This window comes from Halichoerus grypus, chromosome 8 (assembly GCF_964656455.1).
Source record: "Halichoerus grypus chromosome 8, mHalGry1.hap1.1, whole genome shotgun sequence".
NCBI lineage: Eukaryota > Metazoa > Chordata > Mammalia > Carnivora > Phocidae > Halichoerus > Halichoerus grypus.
The window spans coordinates 61,658,332-61,674,843 of NC_135719.1; the positions used below are offsets into that span (position 1 = coordinate 61,658,332).

Here is a 16,512-nt window from a genome sequence, read left to right on the forward strand (position 1 = left end):
GATTCTCTTTCTCTCTCCCTCTGTCCCTCTCTGCTACCCCTCACTCCCTCTCTCTAAAATAAATAAATAAATTTTTTTTTTTTTTAAAAAGAGTAGAATCTATGGCACTTGGAATCAATTAAAAAAAATCTTTTTTAAAGATAAGCCCTATATATATAGAAGATCAGATTTTCTAATAAAAACATTACAAAACTACTCAGATTAAATGCCAAAATAGAGGTCTAAAAAAAATAATAGAAGTCTAATTGCTTATTAAAAGTTCCCTGTTGTCTCTGACATTTTTAGTAATCAATGAGTTACAAGCATTTCTCTTTTTTTTAAGATTTTATTTATTTGAGAGAGAGAGAACATGAGTGAGAGGCGGAGGCAGAGGGAGAAGCAGACTCCCCGCTGAACAGGGAGCCCGATGTGGAACTCGATCCCAGGACCCTGAGATCATGACCTGAGCTGAAGGCAGACGCTTAACTGATTGAGCCATCTAGGCGCCCCCCAAGCATTTCTTGAATTTCCTTTTAGAGTTATGTTTCTCATTAGTTTTCCTGATATAGTAGAAATTTGGGGGTATGTTTTGGTATCTAAAGTAGTAACATTAATGAAGGCATTGATTGCCTGGGTGTATCTATGGAGAAATAGTGAAGTGCAGCCTAGGCAAATGGCCCATCCTGGAGAGATGAAGGTGGAGGGTCAAGAAATAGCCTCTGTTTCCTGAAACTGCCAAGAGAGTTGTCCATAGTGAAGGAATTATGCTGATTACTTGCTCACTTTTTTAAACCTGGATAAGATTCAGTACTTCTTCACACATTTTAAAAATTAAAATTATATCCACATCATGCCACTGCCTATAAGCAATGATATTACATTTTGCTTATACATTTGAAACGTGGCTTCCAGCTCTAGGACGATAGAGGCAAGTCATACATCGGTCTGGGAGGAAACCACCAGTGATATTCGAAGCCAACCCTTCCACACAAAGTGCTGAGTCATTAAGGAATCATGCGTCCCACCTGTGAATGTGATAGTCCCCCAGGAAACAACAGCCTGGCCTTTCATATCGGCCAGGTATTTCCTACAGTCAGAAAGTATGCTACCAATGCAACCTTCCTTTTTACATATAAGTAGAAATCTTAAGAATCTAGAACTGCTCACCAGGCTTCCTTTCTTATTTGCAAAGTCTGCCTTCAGGGGCTTCTGTTGTGCAACTGATATTTGTTTTTTTTTTTTAAGAAAGAATTATGGCTACAAATTTCCCCAAGATTTTTCATTGCATTTCAAGAACTGACTTTAACAGTAAGTCTGAATAATAAAATACATAAATAGGAGAGATAACTCTTAAAGAAAGCTTAAAAAAAAAAATAGAACAAAGAGAGAAAGTAGGGCTTTAAGAGTTAAACTCTCTAGATAGATCACCTACCACCACGAACCACTAGCTGCCCAGATGATCTAGAGCAGAGCCAATTCACTCTACCTGTCTTTACTCATTTATTCACCCATCCTTTCATTTGTTCATTCCTCTATTTGACAAATATGATTTGAAGGCCACCATGTACTGTGGACTTGAAGGACAGTGCTAATAGGAGGTTGTCACTGCCCTTCAAGAATTCCCAACCAGTGGGGAAGACTAGTATGCAAACAAAAAAATTGCTTAATTGTCATGACCTTGGTTGAGTAAAACAAATCTAGAAGTAGTTTGAGGAGAAACCAAAATCAAGAACCCTTTTGATAATTTGTAAGACTAGCATTTTGAACCACATAAATCACAATTAAACAGGAAGCACTTTAGATCAAATAGTTAAGGTCCAGTTTGAGTAGTTCGATAGCAATACCCTGCCACCTGTTGAAACATAAGTATCTCCCTGGCCAAATCCAAACCTTCTTTAGAGAAATATATATACAGTAAATATGGAAAACCACTGATGTGTGATTCATGACCGCAAGTACTAAATGTTTCATTTGCAGTCTCACAAATGATTTTCTGTAACATGAAGAAGAGTTTAATTTTGAATATTTTGTTTAAAATAAGATTTTTATTCATTCATTCATTCACTTTTACCCATAAAGGTGATGCATGTTTGTAGAAAATTAGGAGAGTGCAGAAAAGTATAAAAAAGAACATGAAAATTTCTGCCAAGTTACTGAATAAAAAATCATGTATAGTTAAACTCCAAACAGAAAAGGCCAAAATAACCTGATTGTGTGTGCCCCTGAGTTCATGCGACTCACTCTCTGATGTGTTACCCTCAGCTTTGTCTGGCCCCGGCCTTGTGCGCATGGTGACAATTTGTGTTGGATCCATCATCACACATCTGGACAGGTTGGAGGAGGTCAGCAACGAATTGGGTTACATCGACGTGTTGACCCTCATGCGGCGCATCATGCTGGACACCTCTAACATTCTCTTCCTGGGGATCCCCTTGGACGGTACTTGAGAATTGACATTCTGCCCTTTATTGAACAAGGGGATGAAGGGGATAAGAGACTCAAGGAAAGATAATGCTGTTTTTGTACATTGCTCTTGTTCAAACATCTCTAAGTATTCTTATGATTTTTTTTCTAGTGTGTCTGCCTTGTTCATTTACAAGACAGAAGTTTCTGTAAGTAGGGGCCATCTCCTCTTTTGTATCTCTCCTCATTGCTCTGGGAAATATGATTCTACCCACAGTCAAAACTTGACAAATGTGATCAGTTCATTTGGCCATGAATACACCCTACTATCAATCAAACTGATAAATTTAACCAATTCCAACCATTCTTGTGGGCACATACACACACACACACACGCACACACACAGATATACATACATACATATGTACATAAATATACATGTACCCTCCTCCCTCAAAGCTACTAAGCATGAAAACTTGGACTCTGTCTATACAATGATAATGGTGCTGGTGCTGGTGCTGCTGGAAATGATGAAAATAGCTACCATTAATTTAGAATCTACTATAAAAAAGTTGCTTTACGTATAGTTTGTCACTTAGCATTATAACAACTCTGGCAAGAATGTCCCACTCAAAAAGCTACTCCTGTCACTATACTACAGAAACAAATATTAAAACATATACATGCAACTCTATCACCATCAAAAAATAAACAATCAGTTGGGTTAATTCCATGCTGCTATTATCCAGCTTAATGTAATTTTCCCTGAATTCTAGCATGTTCATTGACTCATGCATTCATTCAAAAAATATTTGCTAATTGCCTATTTTATGCTAGGCACTGTTCTAGGTTCTGGGGATTGAGCAGTGAACAAGACAGATAAAGTCCTTGCCTTCAAGGAGGTCACATCCCAGTGGCAATATAAACAGCAAACAAGTAAATATCTAATAACACATCAGGCAATACTAAGTGCCCTGAAGAATAAACGAAGCAGGGCAAGGGGATAGGAAGTGAAGAAGGAGGGGGAGTGGGTGGCTATCCCAGAGAGGGTTGTCAGGAAAGGCCTGCACAGGGAGGACACCTGCACATCAGCCGAAATGAAATGAGACCAGGAGCCACATCCGGGTTTGAGGGAGGGAACAGCACCTCATTTTAACACTGGCCCAAAGGAGCTGAGCTATAACACCTGTTGCCTCATTGGCCACATTTGGAAGAACAGACAAGCTATGAGCCCTCCTTTTCTCCTCTCTAGCTCTGCTTACCTCATGTGTCCGGCTCTTTACTTATTTCCTACAAGAGTCACAGAAACCTCATCTGACTGCCATTTGAATGGGAGCCCCATTCAACTCTGAGTATTTTTAATCACACCCCTTGCCTCATCCCCTTCAGACAGAAACTCTAATCCCAGCTGGCCTGTCCTACATGCAGCTCTCCAAAGGTCAGGCAAGTCTGTATTTTATTAGTCCCTGCTTCATGGTCCCCGGCTGGCCTCTTAGGAAGGATTAAGTAAACAGAATTGTAAATCTCTCTGTTAATTTAGGGATGCAGGCTGTGATGCTAAGAACCTGCATAACCCATGCAGAGTACCTTGATTCCTCTTCTCCACACCCTGTCCTGGTTAAACTCTCAATTTGCCTAAGGGAACCAGTGCAACAAGGAGAAAGAACATTGCTCTGAGGTCAGATACGGCTGGGCTCCAGCCCGAGGGCCTGCCTGCCACAACTGGCTGCATGGTGTTAGGCAAGCTTCCCAAGCTTCCCTTTCTACGAACCGCAGTTTCTTCATTTGAAAAAGTGATGACACTATATCACTCCCCTAGCAAGACTGTAAGGATTAAATGAGGTCTCTTCTGTAAAGCGTTTTGCATGGTGACTGGTATTTAGCAGTTGAAAAGAAATGTCTGTTCCCTTCCTTTTTGTACAGTTTGAAAAAAGCAGGGGTTTTGTTTCCCTAAACATGCAATTTAAGGACATTCATTAGGAGCTGGCAATGCATGAGGCTCAGGACAAGACATTAGGGATACTAAGATGAATTCTATACTCTGGACCAAAATGTAACCAGAAAAGTGGCATGGCTTTTTGCCCTCGCAGGTGCCAGAATTGAGGCCAATAACAGCCATAATTCCTGGTGTCCCTCTTATTTCCCATCGTCCAAAAAAACAGGAAGGAGTTGGACACTCAGTCCAAGAGGGGCATGTGAGATTCTAGGCTTTGTCTCTAACACAAACTTGAAAAGTGGCAAATCTCTGGTTAACTTGGTTGATTTAGATGTCAAGCAGAATAAATTAATGTTGATTTGTCTAGTGGCACTCATATTGCTGAAACACCCATTGAAGCCCAGGCTGGTAAGAGACTCTATACAGGGGATCTTCTCTTCTCAGAATACCCTTCCTCGGGCTTAACATTTTTGCTCAACTACTCTGCTTTTTTGTTTGTTTGTTTTTCCAGAAAGTGCCATCGTGGTTAAAATCCAGGGTTATTTTGATGCATGGCAAGCTCTCCTTCTCAAACCGGACATCTTCTTTAAGATTTCTTGGCTATACAAAAAGTATGAAAAGTCTGTGTAAGTAACACAAGTTTGGAAAACTTATCAGTGAGATTGGATTGACTTTGGGTTGTGTCTTTGCTATTGCTGGCCTCTTCGGCTAGCTTTCTGCTCTTCAGAACCCACAGGAGAGCTGTGGATTAAGTTGCTGATGAAACACTGTAAGCAATTTGGCTGCATGCGGTGGCCAGACCCAAGAGTAAGGGAAGCGTTGGGCCCAGGCAGCTTTTCAACAAGGGGGCCAAGTGGGTGGTCTGCGAGCCCCATGTCTGGAATTAGGACACCGCAGTGTAGTTTGAGTTGAAGAGAAGGGTTGGCTGAACCTATCATTATTATCTGTAAAAATTCTCTTTTCATATCTGGAAAATGGAAACACAAAATCATTTTATAGTCATGTTGCTTCTGAATGAACTTAACATAATTCAACTTGTAGGAATTAACAGTAGTCTCAAAAGAATTTTTTCACAATGAATATAATGGACTTCAATAAAATGTGTGATTTCCTTTTTTTTAGTCATAGATAATAGTCTTTGGGGAATCCTGAAACCGTCATTAATGACTTTGCTTTGGTTATAGACGGGTCTAGACAAAAATTGGACAAATGCCCAATGGCCTATAGACTAAAAAATAGGTTTCTAGAGTTTAAGTAGCCAGCCACTAAACACTGCCCCCTCTAACCACTAGTGAAAAGCCTACAGGATTTAGAGACAGACAGACCTGGTTTATATCCTGTCTCTACTGCTTAGTAACTAAATGGCTTTGGGAAGTTATTTAAAGTAAAATATAACCTACCTTCCAGAATAGAGATATAGATTAATGAGATCCTATACACAGGGCAATTAAGACAGAGGATGGCACATGGAAGGCGCTAAAGATGTTAGTTTTCTCCTTCCCTCTGTTCATATCTTCTCCCAGATGTCCCTGATGATCTTAAATTCTCCATCTCTAAAAGTTCCCAACTTGTGCAAAGACCCAACTTTATCCTGTTTGTGTATTTTGAAATTTAGTAACGTTAGTCTCCAGGAAGGAAGCCAACTTGATGTTGCTTTATATATTCTCATGTGGTTGGTGAGTATTAGGTAGGTGATTTGGACACCTGGGTCTTTATACGTTTCATTTAGTTTCCACCAGACCTTATTGTGACTTGAATCAATGAGATGAAGGATTCATCTCTTCCCTATGTTCAAATCTGGCAGTGGTCTGAAGAGTCTCATTTTATAGTTCCTGGTCATTAGTATGGCTTTGGTTTTGGCCAGCAAGCCCACTGAAACTTATTGCATGAAACTGTATAATGGTTTCTCTTAGGTTTCTATAGAAATTAGCTCCGCAACTCTCCCTCTGTATATAATATTTGCCAGTGGTCAGTACATTAATCTATATCTCCTATATCCTAGAGCAGTAAAGACTTCGAGAAATCTTTTAATCTCCTCTCCCATCCATGTCCATTGCAATAATGTCAATGTCTTTTTTTTTTTAAATGAGGTATAATTGACATAAAACATTATATTACTTTCAGGTATACAAACAACATCATGACTCAGTATTTGTATATATTGTGAAATGATCACCATTATATCTAGTTACAAAACTTTTTTCTTGTGGTGAAAACTTTTAAGATCTATTCTCTTGGCAACTTTCAAATCTGCAATACAGTATTAACTATAGTCACCATGTTGTGCATCATGTCTCCGTGATTTATTTATTTTATAACTAGAAGTTTGTACCTTTTGACTCCCTTCAGGCATTTTGCCCAGCCTTACCCCCACCCCCACCTCTGGCAGCCACCAATCTGTTCTCTGTATCTATGAGCTAGAGTTTTTTTTGTTTTGTTTTGTTTTAAGATTCCACATATAAATGAGATCATATACTAGTTGTCTTTCTCTGTCATGCCAATACTTTTTAGAAATATACTGATGGAAAGGATTCTGGGACATCTACTCCCACCCCTATTTATTCGATTTTATACTTCTGCCTGTCTTGATTCCCAATATTACAGCAATATTGTTTTCTACTTTTTATTCTGGCAAGTTTAAGGCTTTTTAGCCACAGAATACCTTAAATAGGTGTTTGTGGCCTGGACTGATAACCTAGCCACCCTTGTTTGCGTGAAAAATACGCTCAGAGTTCCAAAACACAGACTCACAGATATATTCTTATAATACATGTTTGTAAGTCAGATTTCCTATTCCCTGAAGACTGTCACTGAACTCAATTCTCCCAGTTTTTAAGGGCATATAAATTCAGATGCATACATTAACCTGAATAAGTAGGATCCCAATGGGCATTCACAGACCCCCAATTCTGGCCCAGGGAGGAAGTAGATGTTCAGAAGTGGCTGTAGTTCCATCAAGGAATTCTCCATGAATTTATAGTCTTAGGGCATTTCAACAACTCCTAGACCATTTAGGGGCCATTGCTCAGGTAGGAATGCTACAAGCATTCACAGCCCACCAACTGAGTGAATATCCGTCCCTTCTATGTAAGAGTTTCAACAAATATTTGCTGAATAAATGGACTGGTAGATGAATGAATGAATGTGAATGTATCCTTGGTGTATTCCTGGCGGTATGTATGTATCTATATTCACACTTACAGAGATACACAATAGATGGCACCCTCATTTTGAGTGACACAATTACTATACTAGCCTGAAGAATACCTCTTCAAATGTTTAAACACCTTCCCTGAGGGACGCCTGGGTGGCTCAGTCAGTTAAACGTCTGCCTTCGGCTCAGGTCATGATCCCAGGGTCCTGGGATCGAGTCCTGCCTCAGGCTCCTTGCTCAGTGGGGACCCTGCATCTCCCTCTGCCTGCCGTTCCCCCTGCTTGTTCTCTTTCCCCCCACCCCGAGAAATGAATAAATAAAATCTTTAAAAAAAAATAAACACCTTCCTTGAGATGCCCAAAAGAAACTTTAAAAAGTGGGAGGAATCTTAAAGAATCTTCCCTTACTTTTCTTACTGCACTGGAGTAAACACAGAGGCCATTCATGTCAACATCATCAACAGGGCGTACAGGTGACCATGTCAACAAAAATTTCAAAGAAAGATTTATTGTACATTTAATGTAATGCAGAATACCATTCCCTGAGGTTAGGGGACAATACACTTACACATGGAGGCATACCCTTTAAGACAAAGGCAAGAATAGCAGAATCTAGATCTTAAGATGAACTTATTGTTCACTGAGTCTGAGCCCTTCCCTTAAAAAGAGATGTAAGAGATGTAAAGTAGGTTACATAGAAAGAGAACGATCTGAACTAGAACCTGACTCTCTCTTTCCAAGGTGCTCTTCCCTCTACTACGCTGTCAAAATGCATATGCTATACATACTCATGCGGCTAGTCAGTCAGTATGTATCTACTTCATGTTTACTATGTGGCAGAAACTGCGAGGTACAAGAATAAATATCAAGAATAATACTTGATCCCTTGTGTTCACTTTCTAGAGTAGGAAATCTCAAACTCAATTGTTTCCAGAGCTGGGCAAAGAGAAATGGGCTGGGTGGTTACAAGTCCACCGGAAGTGAAGGTGCCGGGGGCAAATTGGAGAGTGCCTGCCCCCACTGAAGACCTTCACTGGCTTTTGGTTTTGTTTTTCAATTTAGACACTGTACTGGACACATCAAAAATCAGAAAACACGGCTGGATTTACCATTTTGGTACCAGCTTTTAACCTTTAACTAGAGGTTACAGCCTTCATTTTGCTGCCAGTACCTAGAAACCTTAGCTAAATTTGGTTCCTTAACATGAAGTATAATGAATATGTAATTTAAGGATCTTTATGAAGAATTAAGTTTAAATTCAGTTATTCGTGAGTGCTAATGGCTTCAATTAAAGCAGATAATTTTATTTAAACAAATGGCAAGTGAATTCATTTTTCTAGATGTCTTAACTGACTACCGATAGATTATATTTTCACTTTTTTTTTTAGCAAGGATTTGAAAGATGCCATGGAAATTCTGATAGAAGAAAAAAGACACAGAATTTCCACAGCAGAGAAACTGGAAGACTATATGGATTTTGCCACCGAGTTGATTTTTGCTGAGGTACTGACCTGGATTAACCATAATTCCCATACAGTATATGTATTTGACTGTGTGTAGGTTATGTAAAGACCCCCTCTTGTAATTGTTTCATACTTCTGCTTTTAAGTATCTGCTCTAGTACTTCTATAATGACAACCCAAAGAGCCCACTCATTAGACATTTTGGCAAAACTAACCTTTAAGACTGAAACTACTGTGTCTGGACAATACAAAATATGAAAATGAGAGAGCTCAGAGACAGTAAATACGTAGATAATTGGTTAAATTTTTCTGCTTTCAGCTGAAGACTACTATGAAAAATGTCCATAGTCAATTACAGAGATTTAATATTTATGACTTCATTTCATTGATGTTTTTGACCCCGACTGTCCCTTTCCCTTCTTTTTGGAAGCTTTGATTCACTTTTCCAATTTTTCTCCCTTCTTCCAATTGTTCAGAAACGTGGTGACCTGACAAGAGAGAATGTGAACCAGTGCATACTGGAAATGCTGATTGCAGCACCAGACACCATGTCTGTCTCTGTGTTCTTTATGCTATTTCTCATTGCAAAGCACCCTAAGGTTGAAGAGGCAATAATGAAGGAGATCCAGACTGTTATTGGTAAGAACTGATCAAATAATAATAGAGCTTTAGATAACAATTCCTTCTGAACGTCAGCTTTTTATGTCCTAAGAATCTGATTTCAAACAAAATCTTTATTATAATCCACCCAGAGAACAATAAAGGTAGTCATTTTGCCACACTTGGTTATGCCAGATAGGTTGCAAAGTTAGTTCCATTCTTACTGTGGTTTTTTTTTTTTTTTTCATTATAAAAACAATGCATTCTCATTGAAACAAAATTAAATAACACAGAGATGTATAAAGCAGAAAGTGACATTCCCTACCCCTTCCACTCTCCTCACCAGCCTCATTTGCATTCCCCAGGGGGAACCACTGTTAACACTTTGCTGTGTATTCTTCAAGGTCTTTCTTAATGTGCACGTAAATGTTCTGCCTACCTTACCGGGGCCAAATGCTTTTGTGGGTCCACCCAGGGAACTGGCTATCATCTCCAGCAGTGTTTCTGGGTTTCAAGCTGTCTGTCCACAAGTGAACTTCCAGTCATTGGCAGAAGGACAAGGGGAGGATGACAGCAAAGGCAGGAGAGTGATCAGTTTCCCTCTCCCCCAAATCCAGTGATGCCAGACCCTTCTTCCCCCTGCCCTCTCCTCCTCCACCAGGTCCCTGCTCAGCTCTTCCCAACACTACGTTTTCCCTGCTCTGCCTTTCCCTGAGCATCATTCCGCCCACTGCTCCTGACGCTGCCACCTCCTTCCATACAAACACTGTCACATTCGGAAGAAATCACAATTGCATTCTGGGGGGAAAAAACAGAATTCCTTATTTGAAATGTCCTTCACATGGATAATCTTTTTTTTTAAGAGAGAGAGAGGGCAAGAGAGAGTGCGTGCAGGTATCATGCACATGGGGTGGGTGGGGTTGTTGGGGAGGGGCAGAGGGAGAGGGAGAGAGACAGCGTGGAGCCTGAGGCAGGGCTTGATCTCACAGCCCTGAGATCACAACCTGAGCGGAAATCAAGGGTCAGAAGCTTAACTGACTGAGCCACCCAGGCGCCCCTACATGGATAGTCTTTTTAGGAACACATTTCTGACATGTGAGGAGATATCAGTAATGACATAGACTTTTCTCGCTTGACCTTATACAAAATCCCTGTGAAATGACTTATTTGGTTGTAGAGTGGCACCATTTTTTAAAGCCATCTGAGGGGTGCCTGGGTGGCTCAGTCGTTAAGCATCTGCCTTTGGCTCAGGTCATGATCCCAGGGTCCTGGGATAGAGCTGCGCATTGGGCTCCCCGCTCCACGGGAAGCCTGCTTCTCCCTCTCCCACTCCCCCTGCTTGTGTTCCCTCTCTCTCTGTGTCTTTCCCTCAAATAAATAAATAAAATCTTAAAAAAAAAAAAAAAGCCATTTGAGTGCTACTTGAAATAGTTGATAGTAAGGGGAAATTTCACAGAAGAGTTAAATACGTGAGAGAAAGGGTCTACAGATGTGTTGCTGTAAATGGGAAATTTCCTGGGAAGATAGATAGCAGGAAGCCAGAATAACATCCAAGCCCCAAATTCCAGAATGGTTTCTCATGTGCCCCCGTCAGGTTATGGGTTCTGGGTTAGGTGCAGGGACACATCAGTGACTAAGCCAGAGCTATTCCTATACTTATGGGGCTCACAGAGTGGCAGGACAAAGAGAACTTAACAAGCAAACCCAGTGGAGTGAAGAGTCATAGAATGAGGGAGTTCAGGCAACAATGAGAAAATGCTCTTGAAACCATGAGCCTTTAATACAATTTCCTTGAGAGGTGAAAAGTGTTTGTGCCCCATGACATCCCCCTGATACTTCAATAAACCTCTGCAAAGATGGAAAACAGCTGAACCATTTGTACGTGTGTTCGTGCTCCCTCTAGATACACACACACATTAATTACTTCCTAGGGAATGCCTCTGGTTACCTTCTCTGTCGTCTTCCCTTCTACCCCCTCACCCCAGATAAATGTACCCCCTTAGACCTTGAGTGTACAGAGAGCAGTATGCAAGGGGCAGGGCTGTTAGAGTTCTCCGACCAAATGAGATCCTCTCTGAATGGTGTAGTTGTATAGGAGACAGGGCTGCCTCAGGACCCTGGACTGATTTTGATTCTGCAAAAGTGGTAACCCATTCAAGGCTGCTCTGAAACTTGGCCAATTCTGGGAGTAATCCAAGCCTCTCTGACCAGTGTCAGGCCAACCTGAAACAGTGGGAGTATCTGTCAATCCCCAGGACACCCAGAGTTTAGCTGAGGCACCTATTTTGCTGTGGTAGGGATAGAGGTTCTTGCCACTCTACCGCAATAGGTTGTTCTTGATGAGATGGAAGGAGGGACTCTCAGTGATGCGTTCCAGGCAGATGACTGCACAGGCAGCCAGAGGAGAATATTTCATTGAAAGGGATTTAATTCACCATTTCACTTTGACTAGAGGAGTGAATGTCCCCTAGAATTTAGAGGAGGAGACAAAACTCAAAGACCTCAGAGGCCAGACAGATAAATGTTTGAAGCAGACTGCGTAGGTCTACATATAACTGCAGGTGGATGTCCCTCTAAAGGGCTCATCAGCCACTCAAGTTCAGCCCATCATTGCCATATAGGGATGTGGGTCCAATATCACCAGGTTTTCTGACTTTTCTAGAGATCCAGGCTTTTCCATGAAATCTCCTAGGTTTTATAGTAATTGGCTTCAAATCTGAATTTTTACAAAACACGCTGTGAACCAAATGACATATTTGGCCCAGGTTACTGGTTTGCATTAGAATTCTAGAAAAAAAATTTTTTTTTTCAGCCAGGAGCAGACTGTTCTATGGAAACTATGGGAGTTTTAATGCCCATCACATACTGAAACTATCATTACCTCCTTGTCCTGTTTATCTGTTCCCGCAGGTGAAAGAGATGTAAGAATTGATGATATGCAAAAATTAAAAGTGGTGGAAAACTTTATCTACGAGAGCATGCGGTACCAGCCTGTTGTGAACTTGGTCATGCGCAAAGCCTTACAGGATGATGTCATCGATGGCTACCCAGTGAAAAAGGGGACTAACATTATCCTAAATATTGGAAGAATGCATAGACTAGAGTTTTTCCCCAAGCCCAATGAATTTACTCTTGAAAACTTTGCAAAGAATGTAAGAGCCCTTCCTTAAAACCAAGCACACCACTCTTAAAAATGTCAACTCTTAAACCCTCTCCGGTTCTGTGTTTGCACCATGTACATTTCATTCTATTTACTTCTTCCCCTCTATGGCCTCCCCAGAAGAACATGTTTCCTCTGGCTCAGAACATGACTACCATATTCATCCTCAAGCCAAGGATGCTGGGTCTCCAGCTCTGAGAATTATCCACATGGTGCCCACACAATGGGTCAAAATATGAAAAGTCCAGGCCCTTAATTTGGCTACCATGAGGCAAATGTTGTTTAACCCAACCAACCTACTTTTCCATTTCAACTTGTCACTTTGTAATCACATAGACTCAGCTCTAGCACCATCTAAGCAAAGGAAAATCCAATTGTGCTTCAGATGGAAATCAAACAAGACCAAAAGATTTAGTTTTCGCAGTCTGCCTTTGGTTCACCAAATGGCCCCATGAACACTAGTTCCCATTCTAAATAGAATTCAGTAATCAGAAGAGCTTCAGCTTTTTCTATCATTGAAATATACTGTAGATTCTGCTTCAGTTATGTCAAATTTTAGGCAATGATGTTAATTAACCAAAATTTTCCAGATATTTCCCTCACTGTTCTATTTTTCCATCTGCATCTAATGTAGAAACATGATCTTAATTAATCCAGCTCTCTAATTCATTCCGTTTCTATGTGAGCAACCCGTGCTATATTGACAACTGGTCAACAAAAACTTTTTGAACATCTACTATGTGCCAGGTACTATGTAAGCACAGATGGTAACAAGACAGACAGATGTGGTCCCCATTAATTTTTTGCAGAACTAAAAATATTTGGATGCTTGGTGCTAATAGGCCAGGAGTCAACATCTTTGCACAGAAACAATCTTTGCCTTGGTGACATGCAGAAGAGTAGTAAAGCTGTGGCCCATCCCACAGACCTAGTTGAGTATGCTAACACTGGCTGTAATAAGATGATGTGTGTTGCTTTACCCCAGCAAATTTATGTGAAAAGCAAAAGTGGGGACTGTCCAAACTGGGCATATATCACAGGGGGTGAATCACATTGGATAAAGAAGTTACAGTCACTCATCTCAGTGAGGGGACAGTATGGTTTGGACCCTGTCACAGTGTTCTGACCCATCAGTGGTTTCAGGGTGAATCAGAGACTGCATGACTCTGGCTAACTGTCTGATCGTTTTCATAGGTTCCTTACAGGTATTTTCAGCCTTTCGGTTTTGGGCCCCGCAGCTGTGCAGGAAAGTACATCGCCATGGTGATGATGAAAGTCGTCCTGGTTACACTACTGAGACGATTCCACGTGCAGACATTGCAAGGAGAGTGTGTTGAAAGTTTGCGGAAAAAATATGGCTTGTCCTTACACCCAGAGGAGACTAGCAACCCGCTGGAAATGGTTTTTATCCCAAGAAATTCAGAAAAGTGCCTCGAACACTAAAGAAGGCTGATCAGTACCTACTCTGGAGCATTTCTCATCAGGAGTTCACATAGAAATCACCCGTTCACCATCATGGTGAACATTCGGTGGCCTGTGCCATTTTATAGGCACGCCTCGTATGGACTGTCAGCAAGTCAGGAGATGTGGGTCATCTGTTCTTGTCCAAACCAGACTTCCAGAGAAAATAGAGGCCAAGAGTTTGCAGGGGAAATGGTCAATCCCACAAAACATGCTTTGGAAAAGATAGGCCACCAGCAAAACTTAGGTCCCCCTTCCCACAAAATCTCCACTGCCCTGCCCCAAGAGCATTTTAATGTCTGGGGCAGAAGCACTCAAGTCCATTGGAAAGGTCAGCCTGATGCTTGGGTACTTAGGGCCAAACATACCTGCTAATGTGAATAAAAGTGTTTTGATTTAGTTTTCAGTGGTAGGCTCCCCAACATTCATATTCTTTGGAGAACTGCTTACAAATTCAACATTTGACTTTTCCTATGAATTATTCAATTACTCTTGATTACCCACAGGTGACTTGCCTGTGGCAAAAGTTAAATAGGGGACTATCCTTTCCCAGTCTCTCAATTTATGCCTCAGCCACTCACCTCCACTACGATAGATATAGATTCGGGTAACATAAAGTAACTTAGTAATAGCCTGAGTAAAATATTATCAGGACCACACATCTGCTGTAGGAAAAAAAAAATCACACAATGCATTTCAAATTCAAATAAAAATTCTTTTCTTCATGTTCGCATCATTGCTTAGCTCCACTAGTGCTAACCAAGAGATAACTTTAAATAATGACATCTATTAACTCTTACAATGGCCCCAATGGTTTGAGGGAGGACAACTCCTCTACATTTACATCTAATTCCACAACCCAGCGGGTTCAAACCCATTCCATCTTCTTTCTCAACAGTTTCCCCCCTCTTTCTTTCCGTGATCCCGAAGTCAACAGCAACAGATCAGTAGAGAACATGGTCAGGGTAGAGGCTCTGCAATCATCTTTTATCCTACCTCGGATTTAATAGTTACCTTAGAGATTTAACAGCTGTTGAGTTTATTGAATCATTATACATAGCCATGGATAAAATGCACACCTTGTAAATTAGCTCTTTAAAGAGAATCAAGTATGGGACGCCTGGGTGACCCAGTCAGTTAAGCGTCTGACTCTCAGTTTCGGCTCAGGTCATGATCTCAGGGTCGTGAGATCGAGCCCCATGCTGGGCTCCGTCATGCTGGGTGTAGAGCCTGCTTAAGATTCTCTCTCTCCCTCTCCCTCTGTGCGCCCCGCCCCGCTCTTGTGTGCTCTCTCTCTAAAATAAATAAATAAATAATAAAAAGTTTAAAAAAAGAATCAAGTAGATGAGTTAATTTTCCAAACACCACTCCACTTGTGTTATATAGCCAATATGATTGTATCTACTGAATGCCATTTAGAAATTGAAAAACTCATTTACAAGTAAGTAAATGTTTGCCATTGAGTCAACTGCCATCTCAACATTTGAATATTCTTTTCATCCTACTGTTTGGTAATAGGACAACAGCTGAGTATAAAATGAGAGTGTAAGCACCTTGAGAGCAGGAGCTCTTTTCTTTCTTTTGTAATCCATCCCAATCCCCCATTCTGACTCCCTATATTTACTCTGGAGGAAGGATAGCTCTGAACTGACACTCTTGCTCATAGATAATCTAACTCGTCCCAGAATCCAAGTAAAGGGGAGGCAGGTATTCTAAGAATTCAAGGATAAGTATTAGTAAAGAAGGAAATATTTGAACTTGGCACTATATAGATCATTTATATGGCCTATACATACACAGAAATATGCCTATGTACCTGGATATATATCCATAGTCAGGTCTGGACAATCATCCAAATAATTCAGACCCTGGAAAGAAAGGCCGGGATTTTAGATGTAATGTATCCAAGTTAATTCACACACTTTACTTTGCCTCTTGCTGGAGCTGCACAGTAGAGGAAAACAGTTTCAGATCAGTATACTTCGCCCATCCAGTTCCCTTGGAACTTCTACTGTATTTTGTATGTACATATGTAGCTGAGGCCTATGTCTACACAGTCAAAGTGAAATGGAAGGTTTATATAGTTATATAGAGACATTGTAGATATAAAAATATGCTGGGGAAAAGCTAGGGATGGGGGTGGGGGGCAGGGAAGGATAGGAAGAGGGGAAGTACTGGTTTGAATGATCCAAGCAAACTCCCGGAATCAAATTATCTGGGTAGTCATTCAACTTTTCACCTTGCTTGGTCTGTACTGACAAACCCCATACATTTGTACAGGCTTTGCCTCAGGAATTTGGAATATCACTGACTTTTCATTAGGCCGATCAACATATATTTGAAAATCCTGTTTTCA

General features: G+C 40.8%; 1 protein-coding gene across 8 annotated transcripts in view; it reads left to right on the top strand.

Moving 5' to 3' along the window:
* CYP19A1 (cytochrome P450 family 19 subfamily A member 1) overlaps window positions 1-16,224 on the top strand; it is a 130,224-nt gene extending 114,000 nt beyond the window's left edge. For 7 of the 8 annotated variants that reach the window (XM_036116607.2, XM_078079339.1, XM_036116604.2 and 4 more), the window contains exons 5-10: window positions 2,242-2,418; window positions 4,831-4,945; window positions 8,861-8,975; window positions 9,412-9,574; window positions 12,446-12,687; window positions 13,890-16,222. In XM_036116607.2, the coding sequence (XP_035972500.1) occupies window positions 2,242-2,418; window positions 4,831-4,945; window positions 8,861-8,975; window positions 9,412-9,574; window positions 12,446-12,687; window positions 13,890-14,138 (1,061 nt within the window). In that variant the 3' untranslated portion in view covers window positions 14,139-16,222. Of the gene's footprint in view, window positions 1-2,241; window positions 2,419-4,830; window positions 4,946-8,860; window positions 8,976-9,411; window positions 9,575-12,445; window positions 12,688-13,889 lie in introns of all 8 variants that reach the window. The other variant, XM_078079340.1, reaches the window with a different exon arrangement.
* The last annotated feature ends 288 nt before the right edge of the window (window positions 16,225-16,512 follow it).